This window comes from Symphalangus syndactylus, chromosome 13 (genome assembly GCF_028878055.3).
Source record: "Symphalangus syndactylus isolate Jambi chromosome 13, NHGRI_mSymSyn1-v2.1_pri, whole genome shotgun sequence".
Lineage (NCBI taxonomy): Eukaryota > Metazoa > Chordata > Mammalia > Primates > Hylobatidae > Symphalangus > Symphalangus syndactylus.
Genome location: NC_072435.2, coordinates 65,143,325 through 65,168,907, shown reverse-complemented (window position 1 = coordinate 65,168,907; position 25,583 = coordinate 65,143,325). Strand labels below are relative to the sequence as shown.

Here is a 25,583-nt window from a genome sequence, read left to right as displayed (position 1 = left end):
CAGGCTCCAACTTGCAGGTGACTGCAAAAACCTGTATAGTCAGTCCTATACGCAGCAAAGAGTGCTATGAAGCTCTAAACTCTCAAGCATCTTAGAGGAGTACGTAACAAAGAGCCCTCACCAGAAGGACGGAGTCTCACCCTAAGGGGAAAAAAACTCTCAAGTCTCAAACAAAACTGCAGGGCAATGAAGACAGGGAGAAGGAAGGATCAGATATAAAGAGGGAATGGAGTGGCAAAGTTCCAAAGGAAACTGTTGACAGAAAATACTGGAGAGAGAAAATAAGTATCCTATGATGGGATGCTAAGCATGTAAAGCTCTCAGAAACAGTGCGCTAGAAAAGAAAAACCTTTTTGCAAGGATTACCTAAGAGACAAAAGGGGCTACACACACACTCCAAAAACAACAGAGGAGAAAGACCTTCAAATGTAAACTGATAAAGCTATCCTGATTTATTCTTTCATAGGAATCTCTTCCTAATAGTCCAGGGAAATCCAGATCATTTAAACATGGGACACAAAAATATGTAAAGTTATCACATTAACAAAGTTATATACAAAGCCAAGTCACCTATAAGGGAAAGAAAATCAGACTGGTACTGAATTTCAACGGCAACATTTATGTTAGAAAACAATGAAGTAACATTTTTAAGATACTCAAAGGAAAAAATGTGAGCTGAGTATTTTATATCCAGCCAAAGTGTCCTTCAAGTGTACGATCACAAAGTCATAAACCTGTAAGACCTTAGAAAATATCTCTCCTATGAGCTTGCCTGAGTGGAGCAGAGAATGTTTCAGATTAAATAAACAAAATAACAAAAAAAACTGGAGAAGCTGTAACATGATGGACTGGGGTAAGAAGAAAATACATCTAACTTTAGAACTAAAACTAAAAGATGGGAATATCAAGAGAATGAGAAGACAAGACACAAATTGGGAAAAAAATACTTGCAAATGACCTGTGTGATAAACTACTGTTATCCAAAATATACAAAGAACACTTAAAATCCAACAGTGAGAAAAGAACAACCCAATTAAAAACTGGGCAAATGACCAAAACAGACACTTCACCAGAGAAGACAGATACACAGATGACAAATAAGCATGTGAAATGATGATCAACATCATATCTTATTAAGGAATCACAAATTAAAACAGTGAGATGGCTGGGTGTAGTGGCTCATGCCTGTAATCCCAGCACTTTGGGAGGCTGAGGCGAGTATATCACGAGGTCAGGAGTTCGAGACCAGCCTGACCAACATGGTGAAACCCCGTCTCCACTAAAAATACAAAAATTAGCCACGCTTGGTGGCACGTGCCTGTAATCCCAGCTACTCAGAAGGCTGAGGCAGGAAAATCCCTTGAACCCGGGAGGCGGAGATTGCAATGAGCCAAGATTGCACCACTGCACCCCAGCCTGGGTGATAGAGCGAGACTCGATCTCAAAAAGAAAAAACAAAACAAAAAAACAATGAGATACCCTGCATACCTACTAGAATGGCTAAAACTCAGAACATGAGTTAGTGGTGTTGTAACTGTGGTGGTAATATAGTTTTTTAATCCCCCAAAGGGGGATTAAAACTGATAATATCAAATGCAAAAGAGAATGTGAACGAATAGGAACTCTAATTTATTGCTAGTGACAATCCAAATTGGGAAAGCTACTTTGGAAGATAGTTTGGCAATTTCTTACAAAGCTAACCATACTTTACCATGGGATCCAGCAATCACACTTGTTGGTATTTGCCTAAATTAGTCAAAAACATGTCCACACAAAAACCTGCAAACACACATTTACAGCAGCTTTATTCACTCATAATTGCCCAAACTTAGAAGCAGCAGATGGCCTTTACTAGGTGAATGAATAAACTGTGGTACATCCAGACAGTGAAACACCATTTTGTGCTAAAAGAAAATGAACAAGGCATGAAAGGACATAAAAGATTAAATGCACATTACTAAGTGAAAGAAGTCAATCTGAAAAGGCTACACACTATATGATTCCAACTCTATGACAATCTGGAAAAGGTAAGACTACAGAGATGTTAAAAAGATCATTGGTTGCCGGGGTTTTTGGGGAGAAAGGGATGAGCAGGCAGAGCACAGAAGATTTTTAGGTCAGTGAAACTATTCTGTAAGATACTATCATGGTAGACACATGTCATTATACATTCATCAAAATCCACAGCATGTACAACACCAAGAGTAAACCCTAATGTAAACTATGAACTTTGGGAGACAATGTGTCAATGGAGGTGTATTAATTTTAAGAAACGTACCACTCTGGGAGGGGATGCTAATGGGGGGGATGCTGTGCGTGTGTGGGGACAGCAAGTACATGGGGACTCTGTACTTTCAATTTTGCTGTGAACCTAAAACTGCTCTAAAAAAGTGTCAATTTTTTAAAAATGGAGATAAAACTGACAAAATGGTATAAAAATGATATAAGCTCAAGGGATGTAAAATTAACACATATTACTTTTAAAAACCAAAAAAATTACAAGAAAGGTGAAACTAAGTGTACTAACTTCTTAAGTGTTACTTGGAAAAAGAGTTATAACTTGAAGCTCTCAAATCAACTGGGATAAACCCAAGTACATTTATGAACATAGTGATTGGCATTAAGATAATACTTGTAACTAAAATTAAATGATACAGGAAAAGGGAAGAAACAGTTTAGTATTGTTTATGGCAGGAAACAAAGGTAGTATATATAGAACTTTTAGGATACATAAATGTATTTGATTAAAAATAACAAAACAAAAATCAAGCCTTCCAAAATACTAATTAAAAAAAAAAAAGATTTAGGAGGAATCAAGCACACTAGTGCCTAGGCAGCAAGCTTCATCTGCCCACTGACATTGGTCTTGGCAGCAGTCCTGAAAGTTACCCTGTAAATTGGCTCCAACCCTTCTGCCACCCAGCCATGGGCCGTTTATTACTGCTTGCACAAGGACCCAGAAGATTTACCCATATCCCACAACCCAGGAATGATTTGTCTGTCTGAGCCTCCTTGAAGGACCTGTCAGCCTTTGTCCCAAAGCAGGTCCTAAAGGATCCCACTCTCCACTCCAGCCTCTCTCACTACAGTCAGGGAAATGTCCCACCTGTGCAGGGAGCTTCTAGGGGAAGCTTGCCTGGCTGGGCTACCCTGGTGGGTTTTCCAGCCTCTGTCCCACAGCAGTGAAGGGGCCCAGACTCAGCTCCAGCCCCTCTCCCTGCAGTTGGTAAACTGTCCCATCCATGCAGGAAATTACTGGGAAACATGGATGTGGGCCACTGGGGCAAGCTCACCAGCCTCCATCCTACAGCAGAGTGTAAGGGGTCCCAGTCTCAGCTCCAGTTCCTTTTGCTACAGTTGGGGAACTATCCCATCTGTGCAGGGAATTGCGGGGAAACATGCATCTGTCTAAGCAAATCGGACAGGCTTCCAGGTTCGGGTCACTGGCCAACTTCCTCACAGTCAGGGTACCCCTACCTTAAGTCATCATCAGGTATATCGTGGCTGGAACACCATGTCATCCTGGAAGCCCTCATTAGACTCGCGGTAAAAATGGGCTTAAGGCGCCCTCTACCGCTGAAATGGCAGCAGCAGTCACAGACTTGACAACAGCCAGTCTTAGATCTCTAGATAGGCCCCTGAAGAAGGATGGGCACAAAGTCACACTGCAAAGACTTGAATAAATAACTAATTCGTTAATAAGACATCAATGTACATCCACAAGCATTAAGAACAAACAGGGAATTATGACCTCACCAAAGAGACAAAATAAGGTACCAATAACAGACCCTAAAAAGATGGAGATGTGTGATCTGTCAGAATAAAAATCAAACTAGCTGTGTTAAGGATCATCAGTGAACTTCAAGAAAATACAGATAAACAATTCAGAAATTCAGCAGAAAAATTTAACAGAGACACTGAAAAAAAAAAGTTCCCTAGCTAGAATGTGCAGCGAAAGCAGTGAAAAATGCAATAGAGAGCTTCAACAACAGAATTGACCAAGTGGAAGAAACAATGAGTGAGCTCAAAGGCAGGATAAGTGAAAAACATACAGGTAGTAGAGAAGAAAAAAAAAGACTAAAGAGGAATGAAGAAAGCTTACAAGATCTATGGGATAGCATCAAAAGAGAAAATGTTCAAGTAATTTGGAGTTCAAGAGGGAATAAAGAAAGACAAATGGGTAGAAGGCATATCCAAAAAAATAATAACAGAACATTTTCAAAACCTAGAGAAAAATAAAATCCAGATAAAGGAAAGTCAAAGATCACTAATCATATTCAACCTAAATAAGACTACCCCAAGGCATATTACAATCAAGCTCTCAAAGATCAAAGACAAGGAGGGGATTCCGAAAGCAGCAAGAGAAAAGCAGCAAGTTAACATACAAAAGAATTCCAACATGCCTGGCAGCAAACTTCTCAGCAAGAACCTTGCAGATCAGGAGGAAGTAGGAGAATATATTCAGAAAGCTGAAGGAAAAAACAAACAAAAACACCAAGAATACTGTACCCAGCAAAGCCATCTTTCAGAAACGAAGATTAAAAGTTTCCCAGAAAAACAAAAGCTGAAGGAATTCAATACCATCAGAATTGTCTTACGAGAAATGCTAAAGGGATTTCTTCAATCTGAAAGAAAAGAATGCTAACATGTAACAAAGAAACTTCTGAAGGTATAAAAATCACTGGCACAAGTCAGTAAACAGACAAATTCAGAATACTCTAATATTGTAATAGTGGTATATTAACCACTCCTATCTTTAGTATTAAGACTAAAAGACAAAACTATTAAAAATAAGAACTATAATACTTTGTTAAGAGATAGACAATATACAAAGATATAAATTGTAACATCAAAAATTCAAAATGTGGGAAAAGAATGGAGTTAAAGTGTACGTTTTCTTTCTTTGAGATCAAAATTAAGTTGTTAGCAGTTTAAAATAACTGGTTATGTTTTTTGTAAGCCTCATGGTAACTACAAAGCAAAATCCTACAATAGATACACTAAAAGTAAAAGGCAAGGTGTCAAAACATATTACTAGAGAAAATCATTTAACCACAAAGGAAGACAGAGAGGAAGGAAGGATCTACAAAACAACTATAAAAGAAGTACCAAAATTGCAGTAGTATGTCTTTACTTATTAATAATTATCTTGAATGTAAATGGATTAAAATCTCCAATAAGAGACAGAGTGACTGAATGAATTTAAAAAACAAGACCCAACTCCATGCTGCCTACAAGAGACTCAAATCCTCTGTAAGGACATACAGAGACTGAAAGGGAAAACATTCAATGCAAATAGAAAAACAAAAGAAAGCAGGAGTATCTACCTATACTTATATCAGATAAAACAGACTTTAAGCCAAAAATTGTAAGAAGAAACGTGAGTATTGTGTAATGATAAGGGGGCCAATAAAGAGGATATAATAATTGTAAATATATATGCACCTTACATTGGAGCAAATATTAATAGACATAAAAGGATAGACTGTCATACAATAACAGTAAAGAAATTCAGCACTCACTCACTCCCAGAAACAGAAACAACTCAATGGCAAAAATACAAATAACGTAATTTTAAAATGGGCAAAAGACCTGAATAAACATTTCTCAAAAGAAGACATACAAATGGCCAACAGGTATGAAAAAATACACAGCATCATTAATAATTAAGGGAATGCAAATCAAAACCACCATGAGGTATCATCTCAACCCACTTAGAATGGCTATCATCAAAATGATGAAAAATAACAAATACTGAGGAGGATGTGGAGAAAGGGAATCTTTCATACAGTGTTGGTGGTAATACAAATTAGTACAGCCATTACAGACAACAGTATGGAGGTTCCCCCAAAAATTAAAAATAGAATATCCAGCAATTCTACTACTGGGAATAAAATTCACAGTAAAGTAAATCAGTATGTCAAAGAGACAGCTGCACTCCCAAGTTTACCGCAGCACTATTCTCAATAGCTAAGACATGGAATCAACCTAAGTGTTCATCAGTGAATGAATTTTTTTTTTTTTTTTTGAGACAGGGTCTCACTCTGTCACCCAGGCTGGAGTGCAGCGACATGATCACAGCTCACTGCAGCCTCAACCACAGAAGCTCAAGCAATCCTCCCACCTCAGCTTTCCAAGTAGCTGGGAACACAGGCATGCACCATGTCTGGTTAATTTATTTTTTGCAGAAATGGCATCTCGCTATGTTGCCTAGGCTGGTCTTGAATGCCTGTGGTCAAGTGATCCTCCCACTTTGGCCTTCCAAAGTGCTGGGATTACAAGCATAAGCCACCACACCCTGCTGGATTATTTTAAATGCACTATATATACAAAATGAAATACTATTCAGCCATAAACAAGAATGAAATCCTGTCATTTGTCACAATATGGGTAAGCCTAGAGGACATTATGTTAAGTGAAATAAACCAAGTACAGAAGGACAAATATTGCATGATCTCACTCATATGTGGAATCTAAAAAATTTGATCTCATAGAAGTACAGCAGAGAATAGCGGTTATCAAAAGCTGGGAAGAGTAGGGAGTAGAATGAGGAAAGGTTGGTAAACAGATAAAAAGTTAGTTTAAATGGGAGAAGTAAGTTCTGGTGTTCTACTGCACAGCAGGGTCAATAGTTAATAATCTATCATATATTGCAAAATAGCTAGAGGAGATTTTCAATGTCTCATCACAAAGAAACAATAAATATTTGAGGTGATGGCAATGCTAATTAGTCGGATTTGATCATTATACAATGTGTGTGTGTATATGTATGTGTGTGTATGTGTAAATATACATACACCACACTGTGTTGCATAAATATATACAATTACTACCTGTCAGTTAAAAATCAAACTTTTTTTTAAATGGTAACTTGGACATTATGGCTAGGTTAAAAAAAAAAGACTGGAAAGAGACAAAACTAATCACTGCAATATTTCAAGCAAGAGATATGGATGCAGAGTGGTAATACTGGAGACAAGAAACTTGAAAGATACAGTTGGCCCTCTGTGTACACAAGTTCTGCATCAGCAGGTTCCACATCTGCATATTCACCAAACCACAGATCAAAATGTTGAGAAAAAACAATAAAAATAGAAATTTGTATAAGACAATACAGTATAACTATTTACACAGCATTTATATTATATTAGGTATTATAAGTAACGTAGAGATGATTTAAAGTATACAGGAGAATGTGAATAGGTTATATGCAAACACTATGCAATTGAGGATCTATCGATTTTGATATCCCCGGCAGGGTGGGGGGGGGCGGATTTGGAGGACTGGAACAAAACCCCCAACCACGGGATGCATATATTTACAACACAGAGTATCAGGACTCTATAATCAAGTGTATTTCATCAAATCCAAGACTTCATCATTTTTTAGAAAAACATTTTAGACATTAAAAATATGTTATTAATGAATCTATAATGTTCTTTTTTCCAACTGGAATTTTTATTTTCAACTTATAGGAAGACTCTTTTAAACTGATGAAGATATAGACTTTTATCATATGTAACTGTGTTTTGTGCCTTTCTGTTTTGATGTCATATCACAGTGAGATCCTTTTGAAGATATTTAACTTGGTAATTAAGATCACAAATATGGAACCCAACTCACATAATTCAATTAAATTTATAACAAGTTCACACACAAGAAGGCAATGATAAATGTCATGATTAATGTCTAGCTGACTGCAATTTTAAGACTTTTACTGATTTCAGAGATGTTAGTTGAAAAAAATGTACAACTCAGAATCAATGAAACCTCACCATAAAATACACGCTACTTCTCCCCAACTAGTAAACTCCTTAAAGAGAGACATATCTATATTATTTTTGCCCCCTACACAACCTAGTGTAATGCTGTTGAGTACTTTGGTTATTCAATAAATATTTGTTTCTGGTTTTCTGCTTCCCCAAGATGGTGGATTAGAGGATTTGAGCCAGAAGATAAGGCATAAAAGGAAAACAGCAATCCACCAGAATCACAAAAGACACCCCAGATCCCAGGGAGGAGAATGCTGACAAACAGCCCCCATGATAGTGTCTGGCTGATAAAAGTGAGTGAAGTCCAGTAGATGAGAGAGGCAGAGAACTTCCCTCTGTGATTCACCTGTCCACCGGGGTTCCCTATCCTGGCTGAAGGAGAGCACTTTGTTTCTCCCAATCCCTGGAGTTAACTTGGAGAGGCTTGGAGATGCTACGAAGGAAAGGCACTGGGAAAAGCTGCAGACATGTTCCCAAATCCAGGACCAAGAGCAGAATGCCATTTTTAATCTAGGCATGTATTAGTCCGTTTTCATGCTGCTGATAAAGACATACCCAAGACTGGGCAATTTACAAAAGAAAGAGGTTTAATGGACTTAACAGTTCCACATTGCTGAGGCTTACAATCATGGCAGAAGGTGAAATACACATCTAACATGGTGGCAGACAACAGAAGAGAGATTGTGCAGGGAAACTACCCCCATAAAACCATCACATCTCGTGATATTTATTCAGTATCACAAGAACAGCTCAGGAAAGACCTGCCCCCATGATACAGCGTCCCTCCCATGACACGTGGGAATTCAAGATGAGATTTAGGTGGGGACACAGCCAAACCCTATCAGGGCACATACAAAGTTAGCCATTCTTTGATAACCTGGCAGCATGGCCATTCATGCATTTTAGTCTTAGGACAGAGATTGGAGCACCTGTTTTAGAGTGAGGTCAGGGCCTCCACAAGCAGAACTGTGGAAAGCACCGCAGTAGTAGGCACTGGAATTGTGCTCTTCCCTGTCACAGGGTTGGGGCAGGAGGAGAACTATTACCCCAGCAGTTTCTCCTGGGCAGCAAGGCTTGCAGCCAGGGCCAGTTTGGCAACGTGAACTGATCCACGTGAGACACTGCTGGGTGCCTCAGCCCGTTCCCGAGATCATGGTGCAGTGGAGTCCTCTCACTCCAGCCCAGGGAGAAATCCAGGCATTCAGAGCACCCACCTGCCTGGACCAGCAGCCTGAGCAGCCCCACCTTTCCTGGGCATACACTGTAGCATAGCAGGGCCTTCTATGCTCCATTCCCAGGAAGATCTCCAAGCATTTGGAGCACCCACTTTTCTTGACCAGCACCCTGCACCACCTCACCCGTCATGGACATAGATTGTGGTGCAGCAGAGCCCTCTCCACTCCATATCCAGGCAGATCTCCAGGTATCTGGAGCACCCGCTCACCTGAATCAGTAGCCTGAACCACCCCATCCTTTCCTGGACATAGACTGTGGTACAGCAAGACCCTCTCTGGTCCATGCCCAGGCAGATCTCCAGGCAGAGTGCCTGCGCATCTGGTTCAGCAGCCTGAGCTGGCACCAACCTTCCTGGATGCAGATCATGGTACAGTGAAGTCCTCTCCACTACACACCCAAGCAGATCTGCAGACATTCAGGGAACCAGCTTGCCTGGATCAGCAGCTTGAGCTGCCCCACCACCCTTCCTGTGCAGATATCCTGGTGGAGGGGTTCCCTTTCTGTTACATGCCCAAGCAGATCTCCAAGCATTCAAAGCACCTGCTTGTCTGGTTCAGGAGCATGAGTAACCTCACCCCTCTTGTGCAGAAATCTTGGTGAAAGGGGGTCTTCTCCACTTCACACTGAGGCAGATCTCCAGGCATTCAGAGATCCCACTCACCTGAATCAGCAGTCTGAGCCACCGCACCCTTCCTGTGCAAGGATCCTGGGGTAGGCAGGTTCTCTCTGTCACATGCCCAGGCAGATCTCCAGGCATTCAAAGCACCTGCATGCTTGGTTTGGCAGCCTGAGTTGCCTCACTCCTCCTGTGCAGAGGCCTTGGTATGGGGGGGGGTCCTCCCTGCTCCATGCCCAGGCAGACCTCCAGACACCTGGAGCACCAACTCTCTTAGATCAAGAATTTAGGCCACCCCGACTCCCATGCAGAGAACTTAGGGTTGAAGGGGATTCCCAGCTCCATGCCTAGGCACACTTCTGGGTACTTGGTGGCCGCCCATTGGATTCACCGTCAGCACTGATATTTGTGCTTGCCATGAGTGAACCTTTGGCAGATGTGCCCAGTCCTTCTCACCAATCATGGCCCCATCCCCCTGGGGCTGAGCAGGGAGCTCAGACCACTGCCTGAGGCAACAGAGAGTTTCTACCATTAAACAAGTATATACCCAGCAGCATTGGCTACAGCCGACTCTTATCAATAAGCACGGTCTACTGGCTTGTAGGTCAAATGCACAGCCCAATATAAAACATGCTGAAAGAAGTGCACAGAACTATAGAAGCAAAACCAAAAGACCCTACCCAGCATTCTCTACAGTCACACCCCAATAGGGAGGAAAAGAAAGGAAAAGAAAAAAACAATTATAGGGAAAGAAAAAAAATCCTACTCACATGAAAATAATTACAAAAATTAGAAGTGCAATCATCTCCAGATGAGGAGAAACCAGTGAAAGAATTCTGGCATGATGAAAAATCTAAATGTAGTAACACCACCAAGGGATAGCACTAGCTCTCCAGCAACAGTTCTTAACTAAAATGTAAACTCAGAAATGACAGATGAAGAATTCAAAACATGAATTGCAAGGAAGATCAGTGAGATCCAAGACAGAGTTGACAATCAACATAGAAGAAACTTCTAAAGCAATCCAGGAAATAAAAGAAGAAATAAACATATTCAAAAGAAATCAGAGCTTCTGGGCCGGGCATGGTGGCTCATGCCTGTAATCCCAGCACTTTGGGAGGCCAAGGCAGATGGATCACCTGAGGTCAGGAGTTCAAGACCAGCCTGGCCAACATGGTGAAACCCCCATCTCAACTGAAAATACAAAAAAAAAAAAAAATAGCTGGGCGTGGTGGCGGGCGCCTGTAATCCCAGCTACTTCGGGAGGCTGAGGCAGGAGAATCACTTGAACCTGGGAAGCGGAGGTTGCAGTGAGCCGAGATGGTGCCATTGCACTCCAGCCTGGGTGACAAGAGTGAAACTCTGTCTTAAAAAAATAAAAATAAAAGGAAATCAGAGCTTCTGGAACCAAAAAACCAACATAAGGAATTTCAAAATACAATTGAAAGCTTTAGCAACAGATGGGACCAAACAGAAAAAAGAATTTCAGGGCTTGAAGAATGGTCTTTTGAATTAACCCGGTCAAACAAAAATAAAGAGAAAAGAATTTCAAAAAATGAACAAAGTCGTTGAGAAATATGGGATTACATAAAAGAAACAAACCTATGACTTATTGGCATTTCTAGGAAGAAGAAAATGTAAACAACCTGGAAAACATATTTGAGGGAATAATTCAAGAAAATTCCCCTAACCTTGCTAGAAAGGTAAACATCCAGATACAAAAAATCTAGAGAACTGCAAGATACTATCCAAAATGAAGATCGTCACAGCACATAGTCACCAGACTGTCCAAGGTCAATACAAAACAAAACAAAACAAAACAAAACAAACAAAAATACTTAAAGATAGAGAAAAAGGTTAGATTACATAATCACATAAAAATGGAGCCATACCAGGCTTTGGACTTCTCAGCAGAAACCTTTCAAGCCAGGATAGATTGGGGACCTATTTCCAGCATTCTGAAAGAAAAGAAATTCTAACCAAGAACTTCATATCCTGTCAAACTAAGCTTCATAAGCAAAGGAGAAATAAAATATTTTCCAGACAAGCAACTGCTAAGGGAATTCGTTACCACTAGACTAGCCTTACAAGATACCCTTAAGAGAGTTCTAAACATAGAAACAAAAGAATGATACCTGCTACCACAAAAATTAAGAGATCCTCTCTGCCACATGCTCAGGCAGATCTCCAGGCATTCAAAGCACCTGCATGCTTGGTTTGGCAGCCTGAGTCGCCTCACCCCTCCTGTGCAGAGGCTTTGGTATAGGCGGGTCCTCTCTGCTCCATGCTCAGGCAGACCTCCTGGTCACACTTAAGTACATAGGCCAATATCCCTGGTGAACAGAGATTCAAAAATACTCAACAAAATACTACCAAACTGACTCCAACAGCACATCAAAAAGTTAATTCATCACGATCAAGTAGGCTTTATTCCTGGGATGCAAGGTTGGTTCAATATACACAAGTCAATAAATGTGATTCACAACATAAATAGAATTAAAAACAAAAGCCATATGATCATCTCAACAGAGGTGGAAAAAGCTTTCAATAAGATCCCACATCCTTTCATGATAAAAACCCTAAAGAAATTAGGCATCAAAGAAATGTACCTCAAAATAATAAGAGCCATCTATGACAAACCCACAGCCAACATCATACCGAATGGACAAAAATTGGAAGGCTTCCCCGAGAACTGGAACAAGACAACGATGCCCACTCTCACCATTCCTATTCAACACAGTACTGGAAATGTTAGCCAGAGCAATCTAGCAAGAGAAAAAAGTAAAAGGCAACCAAACATGAAAAGAAAAAGTCAAATTACCTCTCCTACAGACTATATGATTTTATACCTAAAGAACCATAAAGACTCTGCCAAAAGGCTCCTGGAACTGATAAATGACTCCAGTAAAGTTTCCAGATACAAAGTCAATGTACAAAATTCAGCAGCATAGGTATACACCAATAACATTCAAGGTGAGAGCAAATCAAGAACACAATCTCATTTACAATAACCACACACACACACAAATACCTAGGAATACATCCAACCAAGGGGGCAAAAGATCTCTACAAAGAGAACTATAAAACACTGTTAAATCATAAATACCACAAAGAAATTTAAAAAATATTTCATACTCATGGACTGGAAGAATCAACATTGTTAAAATGGCCATACTGCCTAAAGCAATCTACAGATTCAATGCTATTCCTATCAAACTACCAATGTCGTTTTTCACAGAACTAAAAAAAAAAGTATTTAAAAACTCATATGCAACCACAGAAGGGCCTGAATGGCCAAAGCAATCCTTTGAAAAAAGAAGTCAGAGGTACCATATTACTTGACTTCAATCTATTTTATAAGGTTACAATAACCAAAACAGCATGGTGCTGGTACAAAAACAGACACACGGACCAATGGAACAAAATACAGAACCCAGAAATAAAGCCCTGGACCTACAGCCATCTGATCTTTGACAAAAATCAACAAAAATAAGCAATGAGGAAACGACTCCTTGTTCAATAAATGGTGCTAGGATAGCTGGCTAGGCATACGCAGAAGAATGAAACTGGAATACCCATCCCCCTTCACCATAAACAAAAATTAACTCAAGACAGATTAAAGATTTCAATGTAAGACCTTAAGCCATAAGAATCCTAGAAAAAAACTTAGGAAACACCATTCTGGACATCAGCCTTGGGAAAGAATTACCACCATTCAACCCAGCAATCCCATTACTGGGTATATATCCAAAAGAAAAACTATTCTCCCAAAAAGACACATGCACTCACATGTTCATCCCAGCACTATGCACAATAGCAAAGACATGGAATCAACCTAGATGCTCATCAACAGTGGATCAGATAAAGAAAATGTAGTGCATATACACCAAGGAATATTACATAGCCATTAAAAAAGAACAAAACAAATTCCTTTGCAGCAATATGGATGCAGCTGGAGGCTATTATCCTAAGCAAATTAACATAGGAACAGAACATCAAGTATTGCATTTTTTTCACTTATAAGTGGGAGCTAAACATTGGGTACTCATGGACCTAAAGATGGGAAAAATAGAAACTGGGGACTACTAGACAGGGGAGGGGGACAAGGGCTGAAAAACTAACAATTGGGTACTACGCTCAGTACCAGGGTGACAGGATTATTCATATCCTAAACCACAGAACTACACAACATATCCAGGTAATAAACCTGTACATATACCCCCCTAAATTTAAAATAAAAGTTGAAGAAAAAAAAAATTTTAACAAGTGAGATCAAGATCCTGAAGCATTTTCAAAGAATTGTAATAGGAGATGAAACATAACTTTTCCTCTATGATGCTGAAGACAAAGTACAATCAAAGCAATGGCTACCAAAAGGTGGAAGTGGTCCAGTCAAAGCAAAAGTGGACTGATCAAAAGCAACAGTCATGGCAACTATTTTTTACATGCTCAAGGCATTTTGCTGGTTGATTTTCTGGAGGGCCAAAGAATGGTAACATGTGCTTACTATCAGAGTGTTTTATGAAAGTTAGTCAAAGTTTTAGCAGAAAGATGCCCAAGAGAGCTTCACCAGAGTCATTCTCCACCACAACAATGTTCTTGCTCATTCCTCTCATCAAGGGCAATTTTGTGAGTGTTTCCATGAAAAATCATTAGGCATACACCTTGCAATCCTTATTTGGCTCCTTCGGAATTCTTTGTTCACAATCTTAAAAAAATATTTAAAAAGCATCCATTTTTCTTCAACTAATAATGTAAAAAAGACTGCATAGACATGGTTAAATTCCCAGCACCCTCAGTTCTTTAAGAATGAACTAAATGGCTGGTATCCCTTATAAAAGTGTCTTTAACTTGACAGAGCTTATGTTGAGAAGCAAAATAAAATTTATAGTTTTATCTCATAAAAAAGAAAATATTTGTTAATGTTTACGAATGTCTTTGGCTACAGTTAGTAGAACCAATACTGAATAGGATTAGTGCAAGTATGTGTTTTTCAATGACTCTCTTTGCAAGCTATCCTACTGGGCTTTATTTTCTAAGTCATTTCATTTTCTTTTTTTTTTTTTCTGAGACGGAGTCTCCCTCTGTCGCCTAGGCTGGAGTGCAGTGCGCAATCTTGGCTCACTGCAAGCTCCACCTCCTGGGTTCACGCCATTCTCCTGCCTTAGCCTCCTAAGCAGCTGGGACTACAGGCGTCTGCCACCACACCTGGCTAATTTTTTGTATTTTTAGTACAGAAGTGGTTTCACCGTGTTAGCCAGGATGGTCTCGATCTCCTGACCTCGTGATCTGCCCACCTCAGCCTCCCAAAGTGCTGGGACTACAGGCGTGAGCCACTGCACCCAGCTCATTTTCTTTTAAGAAAAATAAAAGTTGAAAATAACCTCTTACAGCAGATTTCACCTTTTAGTGAATGTAAGAATCAACAAGTTTGATGAAAATGCATATTCCCAAACCTCAACATAATAATTTGATTTCAGCAGATCTGGAGTAGAGTGCAAGGATCTCTACTTAATAAGAATGCACTAAAGCCCAACTTCCTCCTGAGAATTCCACTAAAAGCTGCTCTTCAGCAATATCCTATGGAAGGCCAAACAGCTAAATGACTACATCATAATCTCTGGCATCCCTGCACCTGAAAATAAGTGACCACATGATTGGTCCCCCTACACACACAGTATGGATTTGTTGCTGGAAAGTGGTTGTCCACCCAGGGATTACATTACCCAGCCCACCATACACCTAGGTATTGGCATGAAAGAGGTTCACACCAATAGAATGTGAGCAAAAGTGATGTGTATCATATCTAAGCCAAGGTTTTTTAGAAGAAGCTGTACCTTCTCTAAGCTGTCTTTCCCTTTTGTCTCATTGGTTAGATACAAATAACAATAAAACCCTAAGAAATTACAAAGGCCCCAAACAGAAGAGAACAGATCTCTGAATTATTTCACAGAGAACTGCCTACCAACTATGAACATCTGCTTCAGAGTGTTAAATGAATAAAAATGAATTTCTATTAGGTAAAGTCACGAAAATTTGGGGGTTACTTATAAGCATCACCCTAATATATCAGGCATGTGTGTATATAAACACGTGTATAACTGCATATACATGTATATATTCATTTAATCAACAAAATGTATAGAAAACCCATTATATGCTCAAGATACAATCATGAGCAAAAACATATGCAATCTTTATCCTCATGAATCTCAGAATTATTGAAGCATGTGTGTATAAATGCAGGTTTTTCTATGTGGATTACTTGAATGGGGTAGACAATGAAGTCATATAAATGAGTAAGTACAACTTTCACTTCCAATTAAGATAGAGGAACAGGGATTAGATTTACCACCCATCTGACATAATTAAAATTCTGAAAAAATATATGGATCAACAATTTGAAGCATTTGATATTAGGCAATAAAAGACAGTGATCCCCCAGAAATGAAAAACAAAATGTGCTCTCCAGATCTACCCCAGATTATTATCTGAAGAGATGAAATAGTTATTAGAAACAAAACATTTATTAAACTGCATCCCAACATATTAAGCAGAGCAAGCAAAGTATAAAAAAGATCCAAATCAAACTTTTGAGATGGAAACTACAATGTCTAGTTTAAAAATATACTGTATGGGATTAACAGATTAGATATTTCAGAAGAAAATAGTAGTGACTTTGAAGACATAGCAATAGAAACCACCCACAATGAAACACAGAGAGAAAAAAAGATTTTTAAATGAAAGACTATAACACCAGCAAGCTGTGAGATAAGTTTAAGCAGCCTAATGTACATGTAATAGGAATCCAGAGGAAAGGAGAGAGAGAGGAAGAATGGAAAACTTCTTGAAGATATAAAGGCCAAAATTTCCCAAATTTTATGAAAACTAACAACCTACAGCTTCAAGAAGCTCAACAAATCCCAAGCATAAAAAAGCTGAAGAAACTACACCAAAGCAAATCACAATCACATTGCTTATGCCAGTGAGAGAGGACTCTCATAAGCAGCCAGAGAGAAAAGACCTAATATGCAGAGGAACAAAGGTAAGGGTTAACAGCAGACTTCTTGTGAGAAACAATGTACATGCTTGAAAACACTGAAGCAACATCTTTACAGTACCAAAAGAAAAAAAATTATCAATCTTAAATTCTTTACTCAGCGAAAATATCTTTCAAAAACCAAAAATGAACACAGACGTACGAAAGCCAAAAGAATTTATCACCATCAAACATGCACAACAAAAATGTAAAAGGATGTCCTTCAAGCCAAAGGAAAAATGATATGAGTTGGAAATCTGGATCCACATGAAGAAATGAATACCAAAGGAATGAACACACAGATGCCCATGTAGCTAACATTTCTGATGTTTATCTATGTAAAGAAATATAAAGATTCTTAGTTATTATTTAAGTCTCTTTAAAAGATAATACTGTTTAATGCAAAACAATAGTGTTTTGTGGGGTTTAAACACACAAAGAAGTAAAATATACAACAATCATTGCACGAAAACTGGGAGGGGAAAAATAAAAGTATAGTTTTGTAAGGTCTGTACACCAGATGTAAAGTAATATATCACCGGAAGGTAGAGTGATAAGTTAAATATGTCTACTATAAACCCTAAAGCAATCACTAAATTAACACAACAAAGATAAAAGCCACAGGAAGATGAAATTGTTTTAAAAATACAGAATTAATTCAAAAGAAAGGATACAAAAGGGAAAAAGGAACAAATGAGACAAACAGAAAACAAACAGTAAGATGGTAAATTTAAACCAAACTATACCATTATCCATTAAATGTAAATGGTCTAAACACCAATTAAAAGACAGAGATAATTACAAAGGATCAAAAGAACAAGACCTAACTATACACTATCTATAAGAAACTCGTATTAAATAGGAAGACACAAACAGTTAACCAAGTAAGTAAAAAGTATAGAAAATGGCCTCTCTTAAGATAATAAGACTAAAGAAAATGGCTGTTGACATAGTTTTGATTCACAAGTTGTCACAATTCAGGAAGTATTTTTATATTCAAGAGTCCTTTTCAAGCCTTGAGATCTAAGTAAATATTAATACTAACTTATACTCTTCATAAAAGTCACCACATGTGTTCACACATCATCATTTCAATTATCTCAGCAGTATCTCTAAATACAGCATACTAGATTTCAAAGGAAATTCTCAAGTGAGCTAAGAAATTGTTCTGTTCTAATCAATCTGTTCTGATCAATCTGTTCTGATCAATAACCATGTGTTCTCAAAGATGGATACATATACTCAAAATTTTACCTCTATATAATGTGTGATTTTACTAAAATACTGTCTATTAAGACAAAGTCTGAGCCAGATGACAGAAACAAAATGCAACCACATCTCATCACATCCTTTTCCTTTGGGAAGGAACTGGGGATTAAAAAAAATGAATATACTACGCTCATGAGAGACAAGTATGCTAGGGAAAGAGTGGGAATATGTTTGTGAAATGTCATGGTAGGCTGGAAATTACACCTATAAATGTCTGCCCTACCTTCTCAATTTTCTACATGTGAACTGGTATTTCACCTAGGTTGTCAGGTTTATATATGCAGTTTTTCATATCATTCCATTATACTTTCAATCTGAGTCTCCAGTGACATCCTGCATTTCACTCCTGCTACTGATAATCTGTCTTCTTTTTGTCAGTCTTGCGAGAGGCTTGCAATTTTATCAATCTTCTTAAAGAACCAACATTTTGTCTCATTCATTTTATCTATTTTTTCTGTTATCAATTTCATTGATTTTTGCTCTTTATAATTTCCTTCCTTCTACTTGCTCTGGTTTTATTTTGCTCTTCTTTTTACAGATTCTTAAAGTGGGAGCTTAGATTGTCCATTTGAGACTTTTCCTGTTTTCTAATGTATGCATTTCATTCTATAAATTTCCCTCTGAAATTTAACTGCAGACTCAGAAAAAGACTAAGATATGGCCACAAGTTTGGAAATAAATAGCAGAAACTTTAAAGATGACCAAATGGGAAACACAACTTACCAAGAAAATTCTCCAAGGTAAGATACAGAAAATATTCAAACTCAGCTTAAACTCCTCAAAACAAAATGACTTAGACTGAGTGACTTCAAGTAAATAACCATTTAGTCAGCCATGCAGTAAGGAGGTAAAACCCTGCATGTGGAATATAGCCCACTCAATCTGCATTAAAATAATACAAGACAGGGAGCGAGCAATGCAGTGGGGCACAGAAGAGTTAACAGAGCCACATTTTTCCAGTTAGTAGTCTTAGAGGAACTTCTTTACTACCCAACCAATTTCACGGATTCCTAAATGCTACCTAACAGGAGCTGAGGCTGGGCATATGTGACGGATAAATGTACAACTGTCATGATTTCATTTCTGTAGGTTGCCCCACCCCGTGGAGAAATACTCATTTCTAATATAATATATGGAAGAATAAAATATCTTCTTTCTTACCCTCTGAGCTTTTGCGAGTTCTTCTTTTAATCGTTCATAGCCCTTTTCTCTAACTTCCAAAACAGATGGGCTTCGTAAACGAGACAGACTATCAGTACTCAAGCCAAAAATATCATCACTGCCATCACAAGCCTCTGTTACAGTAGCACCCTGTAAAAACTCTCTCTCTGCATTATAGTTGTCCTTTCTTGTAGTTAATTTAGTTAATCCAGCTGTGACTCCAGAGGTAGAACAAGGTGTTGGGTCTGTAACATGAAAGCTGTAAAGGAGAGAGACATTTTTCAGAAAGTATCAGCATACGCTCCAATAGAACTGGCTTAATCACACAGCTCTAGAATTGTACTACCCAATTTGTTAGCTTCTATATTTAAATAAATAGTATGTCCTCAGTCATATCAGCCACATTTCAAGTGCTCAATAGCTACATGTGGTTAATACCTATCATTCATATTAGCACAGAAATAGAACATTTTCATCAACACAGAAAGTTCTACAGGACGGTGCTACTCAAGAGCAGGGGTTAACAAACTATAGCCTGCAGGCTAAAGCAAGCCTTCCACCTGTTTTTATAAGGCATCAATGAGCCAAGTATAGTTTTTACAATTTCAAATAGTTGAAAAGAAATCTTTAAAAGAATATTTTGTGACACATGAAAATTAAATGAAATTCAAAATTCTGCATCCATATATGAAGTTTTATTGGAACACAGTCACTCTCATTCATTTACATACTGCCTATGGCTGCTTTCAAACTCTAAAGGCAGAGTTGAGTAGTTGCAACAGAGACTGTATGGCTTGCAAAGCCTAAAATATTTACTATCTGGCCCTTCACATAAAAAGTTTGTCAACCCTGTTCTAGAACATTATCATGTCATGTATTTCTTTACCTAGGCACACTTAAGTTATTCAAATTTTCTAAAAATACTAAAACTTAAAATAGAGTAACTAAGCAAACTCTCCATTTAAAAAAAAATCAAATAAGTGATTTACTTATTTCCTACCTGATACTAGATATTTCCGCACAATTTAAACGTCTGGGGGATGAATACACGGGTTGTGTAGGAAGTTCAGAAACATCTAATGCATTTGCCTGGATAGGTACAGAGGATAAAGCTGAAGGGTGTGGCCGGTAGATGACACTTGGTGAGGTAGTCTGCTCTTGAGTTCCTGATTCATACACACCAAGAAGGTCCGGAGAAGTAGGTGAAGCAAGGTTTACTTCATGGAAGCCTTCCAAGGGATCATTAGCCATAGCAAAAGCCTCATCATAAGATAACCTATGTTAAAACAAAAAGCAGATACTTATTTTTAGATAATAACACTTAAAACTAAATTAAAATGTATAAATTATAAAATGTGTTTAACAGTCCATTGTAAATTATAAGCTTACAATAAAAGAGCCTTTTTTAAAACAACCACAATCACATGGTGGTATACGCCTGTAGTACCAGCTACTCGGGAAGATGAAGTGGGAGGATTGCTTGAGCCCAAATGCAGGTTGCAGTGAGCCGTGATCACAGCCCTGCACTCCAGCCTGGGTGACAGGGCAAGACCTTGTCCCACTCAAAAAACAAAAAGAAAAACAAAACACCACAATCACTTAACATTTACTAAGCGATCTCAGAGTACTACAAAAGGCAAACAATCTGATTTAGAAGAAACCTGAAAGTGATGAGCGATGCTGTTAAAGTGAGAATAATCAATTAGTATGAGGAATGAATAAAAATTGGCTTAATTTTTAAAAATATTTTAAAATTATTAAATGTTCATATTAAAATAAATTATCTCATTAGTATACTATTTAAATATGAAAATACTAAAAATAAAATCTAACAGTATTATGCAATCTTAGACTCAATAACAATTATGCTGTGAAACTCTTAAAACAATTTTTTTAACAGAGAACATTGTATTTATCATGTACAACATGTTTGAAGGCACATACACATTGTGAAATGGCTAACTAGCTAATTAACAAATGTATTACCTCATGCCATTATTTTGTGATGAGAAAACTCAACATTTACTCTCTGCATTTTTCAAGAATTTACAATATATCATCAGGAACTACAGTAATCCTGCTGTACCACAGATCTCTTGAATTTATATTTAACTTTGTGACTACATGACCTTGGTTAGAGTAAGTAGAAAGGCAGTAAAGACACACACATACTCTCTCATACCTGTCACCCAGATTATGAAACTTAACATTTTTGAGTCATTTGAGAATGTTTCAGACATGATGCCCACTTAATATCTCAATGTATACATATACACAGCGTGTGTGTGTGTGTGTGTGTATCTGTGTATGTGTGTGTGCATCCTAAGTACAAGGACATTCTCCTACGTAACCACAAAATCATCATCAAAATCTGGAAGTTAACAGTGATTAAAATTACCATCTGATCAACAGGCCCCATTCAAATTTCACTAATTGTTCCAATAATATCCTTTATATGTACAGGATCCAATCCTGGATAATGTGTTTCATTTCTATAAGCCTTAAATTTCTCCTCTGATGAGATTAGAATGGGGATAACACTAGCCCCTCCCTTGTCCTGGTTGCCATGAGGATTGAAGGAGACAATCCATGTAAAGTACTTTGTAGAGTATTATGTACCTGACACAGAGTATGGCCTCAATAAACTTGAATTATCATAGCACAGGCACTAACAATACCACATATGCTTCAGGTTCTCCATAAGCAAAAAACAGTTCATGTAACTATTCAATTGCATCACAAAGTTTACATGGAAACTAACTTGAGTGTACCACTCAAGTTTTTCCTCTGAGGAATTCAAAGCTAAATGGCATCTTACAAATTCTTTATTGATTTTCCCTGTCTGCTGAATAAAGACCAAACTTCTTAGCCAAAAAAGTAAGGTCTTCTAGGATCTGAATCCAATCTCTCTTTCCAGTTTTTTTCCTTCCTATGATAGTACTTTGACAGTTGTGGATAATATCTTCCCGGAACTTAGAAAATGCCAAACAGGTCAGGCTTGGTGGCTCACACCTATAATCCCAGCACTTTGGGAGGCCGAGACGGGTGGATTACTTGAGATCAGAAGTTCGAGACCAGCCTGGCCAACATGGTGAAACCCTGTCTCTACTAAAAACACAAAAATTAGCTGGGCATGCTGGCCCATGCCTATAATCCCAGCTACTCCGGAGGCTGAGGCAGGAGAATCATTTGAACCCAAGAGGTGGCAATGAGCTGAGACACTGCATTTCAGCCTAGGCGACAGACTGAGATTCCAACTCAAAAATTAAAAATAAAAAAAATGCCAAACCAAACAATATAGCACATCATTTCTTCCATAAGATACAGAAGTATTCATTTGTTAAACTAGATGAAAAATTTAACTCTCAAATCCTTAATAATAAGTGTTAAAATAATACAAGTAGAGAATAAAAACAAAAAGATTTCAGCAAAGTTGAAAGAGATCTGACTCAGTATCATTTCAAAATTACAAATAGTATGTGTCACAAACTTTCCAGCATATAGACAACCCAAAGTGCAACAATTAAATCTACAAATGACAAATTTCAAATCCAATAAGCTGTTTATTAAAATTAAATAGTTAATTCTTCAAAATGAAACTAGTCCTTGTTTTTTTCACATAAAATATTCACTATGCCAAATGAAAGATGAGATTAATAAGGAATGTAAGGTGTTTAATACTCCATTAAAATTTATTATTTTTTCACCCAAAAGAATTTTCATTTTTTATTCATAATCCATATACCCACATATACCAAGAAAACAGCTATATTCAAAGTACGTAATTCATTTTCACTTGAATACAGTTCAGGCAAGTACACTAACCAATTCATTAACATAAAAAACCTTTGTATTAGGTTTGCATTAAACTTCGACATTTTAATCAGTAACTATTTATGATTCTTTCTTCTATCCCATATACTATGAATTCACCTCTCTATATCCTGAAGGTTCGCTGAATCATAAAACGTAAAAGCATTTGCATTTCTGGAAATACAAAATAGTACAAATCCTATGGAGGAAAATTTAGCAATAACTTCAAAATGATATTAAACCTGTGACCCAGCATGCCACTCTTGTGGCTTTATCCTAAAGATAAACTGGCAACATGACAACAGCACTCTTTGTAATAGCAAAAAACTGATTTAATGAACCAGGGTACATCCTCATAATGAAGCACTGCACAGATGTAAAATACATATCCATATATCGCTATGAAGTGACATCGAAGATATACCAGTAAGATAAAAAACAGGATAAATAACAGTAAACTACCTTTTATCTAAAAAAGGAGAATAAAAATAAAAAATTAATATATATATATAATTTTTTTTTAATGGAATGGCTGGGTTAAGTGGCTCACACCTGTAATCCCAAAAACTTGACACACAGAGGCAGGAGGACAATTGTGGCCAAGAGTTAAAGACCAGCCTGGGCAACATAGTGAGATCCTGTCTCTACAAAAAGTTGTAAAATTAGCTGGGTGTGATGGTGCAAGCCTATAGTCCTAACCACTTGGGAGGCTAAGATGGGAGGATGGCTTGAGCTGAAGAATTTGAGGGTACAGTGAGCTTTGATCATACCACTGCACTCCAGCATGGGTGAAAGAGCGAGACCCTATCTTTAAAAAAAAAAAGAACAAAAGAAAAAAAAGCAGGCAAAATGGTTACCTATAGGAGGGATGACAGAGTGAAAAATACGAAAGCTAGACTTTTTTCTGAAAGTACCCTGCTTTACATATTTGATTTTGAGCTTGGAACCATGTAAACAGTAAAAATTAAAGTTTAAAAAAGAATCCCTACACATAAAGCAAATAAACTTGTGTATTGAGACGGTAGCTTAACCACACAGAAAAGAACTACTTCAAGTGATTTTTAAAAATAACAACATAAATATATATCCCTAATGGAATGTATTCTAAAAGCAAAAGGAAGTGAAAAAAGTCACAACCTATTTTCAATGTTCATAACAGTAGTAATATTGAAACTGTGATTCTGAAACTTTGTTATAAGATGAAGCAAATAAGTTATGCCAATGTCATTTGGAACTAAGATTTTCAGCATATTAGAAAAAATACAAATAAAAAAATCAAAGAATTTAAATCCTAGAGGCCTAAATTTGACTCAGAAACACCAGAAAAAAAATTCTAAGTTTATCCAATGAAAAGGCATAGCAACGCTGACCAACTCAGGAGCAATGCGCACCCGTGTGCTCAGAGTAATACCATGTCCTCCAAAAAAGAACACAGGCTCCTTGGGAAAATGGCTGATTCCAGCCTGGGACAGAAACATACGAAAGGACCCTGGAACATCGTTATACCAGAAAGCAAGTATACCATCAAAAACTACTGGACTGATATCAAAAGGACTCCCACTAACCAAAAACGGCACAATCTGAACATCAAAAAGGATATCTGCAAAGAACTGAAAGGCAAATATTTTTAAATCCATGAGGTCATAATGACACTAAAAATAAAGCAAAGTACCTCACTGGCCTTCTTTGATCAATGCTATGGAACCAATTCATTATTTTCAAAATTGGTAAATAAAATGAAAGAATGAAGTATTTTATCTGGCTTTCCTGTATATCAAGGAACTGAACAGCTCATGAGAAAAAGTTCTTTTTAGCAGAATTCCATTTAATAAATATAACTTTGGAATCCTAATGAAATAATGCATTTAGGGCAATAATTATTTAAATAGCTATTAAAACCATAAGGTAAAAGGTTGTTTGAGGAACTTTATAGTTAATCAATCAGAATGACAGTACCTGAACTCACTGATCACATCTTGTCACAAAAACGGAGACAATCAAACATTATGTATATTATGTGGCAAATAAGAAATGAACATCACTGCCATTAATGAAGCATTCTGGCCTCTCTAAGAAAAAAAAAAAAAAAAGAAAGACTCCAAACCAAACAAGCCTCTTGATGGTCATCAGTTTATAGTAAATACAGAGGAGAAAGGAACATGTTAAATAACACCACAGGGACAAAAACAGTAAAATCTAGACTTTGGGAAACTCTCATCATAAACAAACTACCTGGTTTTTCCAATAAACTGTAAAAAAAAAAAAAAAAAAAAGAGGTAGAGGGAATTTATAGACTTAAGAGAAGTAACTAAAAACAATCTGTGGGCCTTGTTTGGATTCTTCTTTGAATAAACCAACTGTAAAAACAAATTATGTTATTAGGAATTATAGTTAATTTTAGGGATAATAATGGTATAATGGTTATATTTTTAAAATCTTTATCTTTTAAAAAAGATACACACTGAAGTATTTATAGATGAAATAAGAAGATTACTTAGATTTGCTTCAAAATAATCCAGGGAGAGAGGAAGGGAACAGGAAGCCAAGGAGCCAAGTCATTCAACTACCAGCCCCAATCTCACAGGAAGTTAAGGTAGCTCCTCCCCGTAACAGCTAGTATTTGTTGAGCACTTACTAAATATTAAGTATAGCGCATCTATGGTTGAGGAAACTGCAG

The 25,583-nt window shown here is 37.5% G+C and overlaps 1 protein-coding gene across 8 annotated transcripts in view; it reads right to left on the bottom strand.

Annotated features, from left to right (window-relative positions):
- The window catches only part of RAB3IP (RAB3A interacting protein), a 66,397-nt gene that overhangs the window by 28,919 nt on the left and 11,895 nt on the right, over window positions 1–25,583 (bottom strand). For 7 of the 8 annotated variants that reach the window (XM_055236663.2, XM_055236667.2, XM_055236666.2 and 4 more), the window contains exons 2-3: window positions 20,094–20,369; window positions 19,094–19,352 (exon numbers count right to left, since the gene is read on the bottom strand). In XM_055236663.2, the coding sequence (XP_055092638.1) occupies window positions 19,094–19,352; window positions 20,094–20,344 (510 nt within the window). In that variant the 5' untranslated portion in view covers window positions 20,345–20,369. Of the gene's footprint in view, window positions 1–19,093; window positions 19,353–20,093; window positions 20,370–25,583 lie in introns of those variants that run through there. The other variant, XM_063614225.1, reaches the window with a different exon arrangement.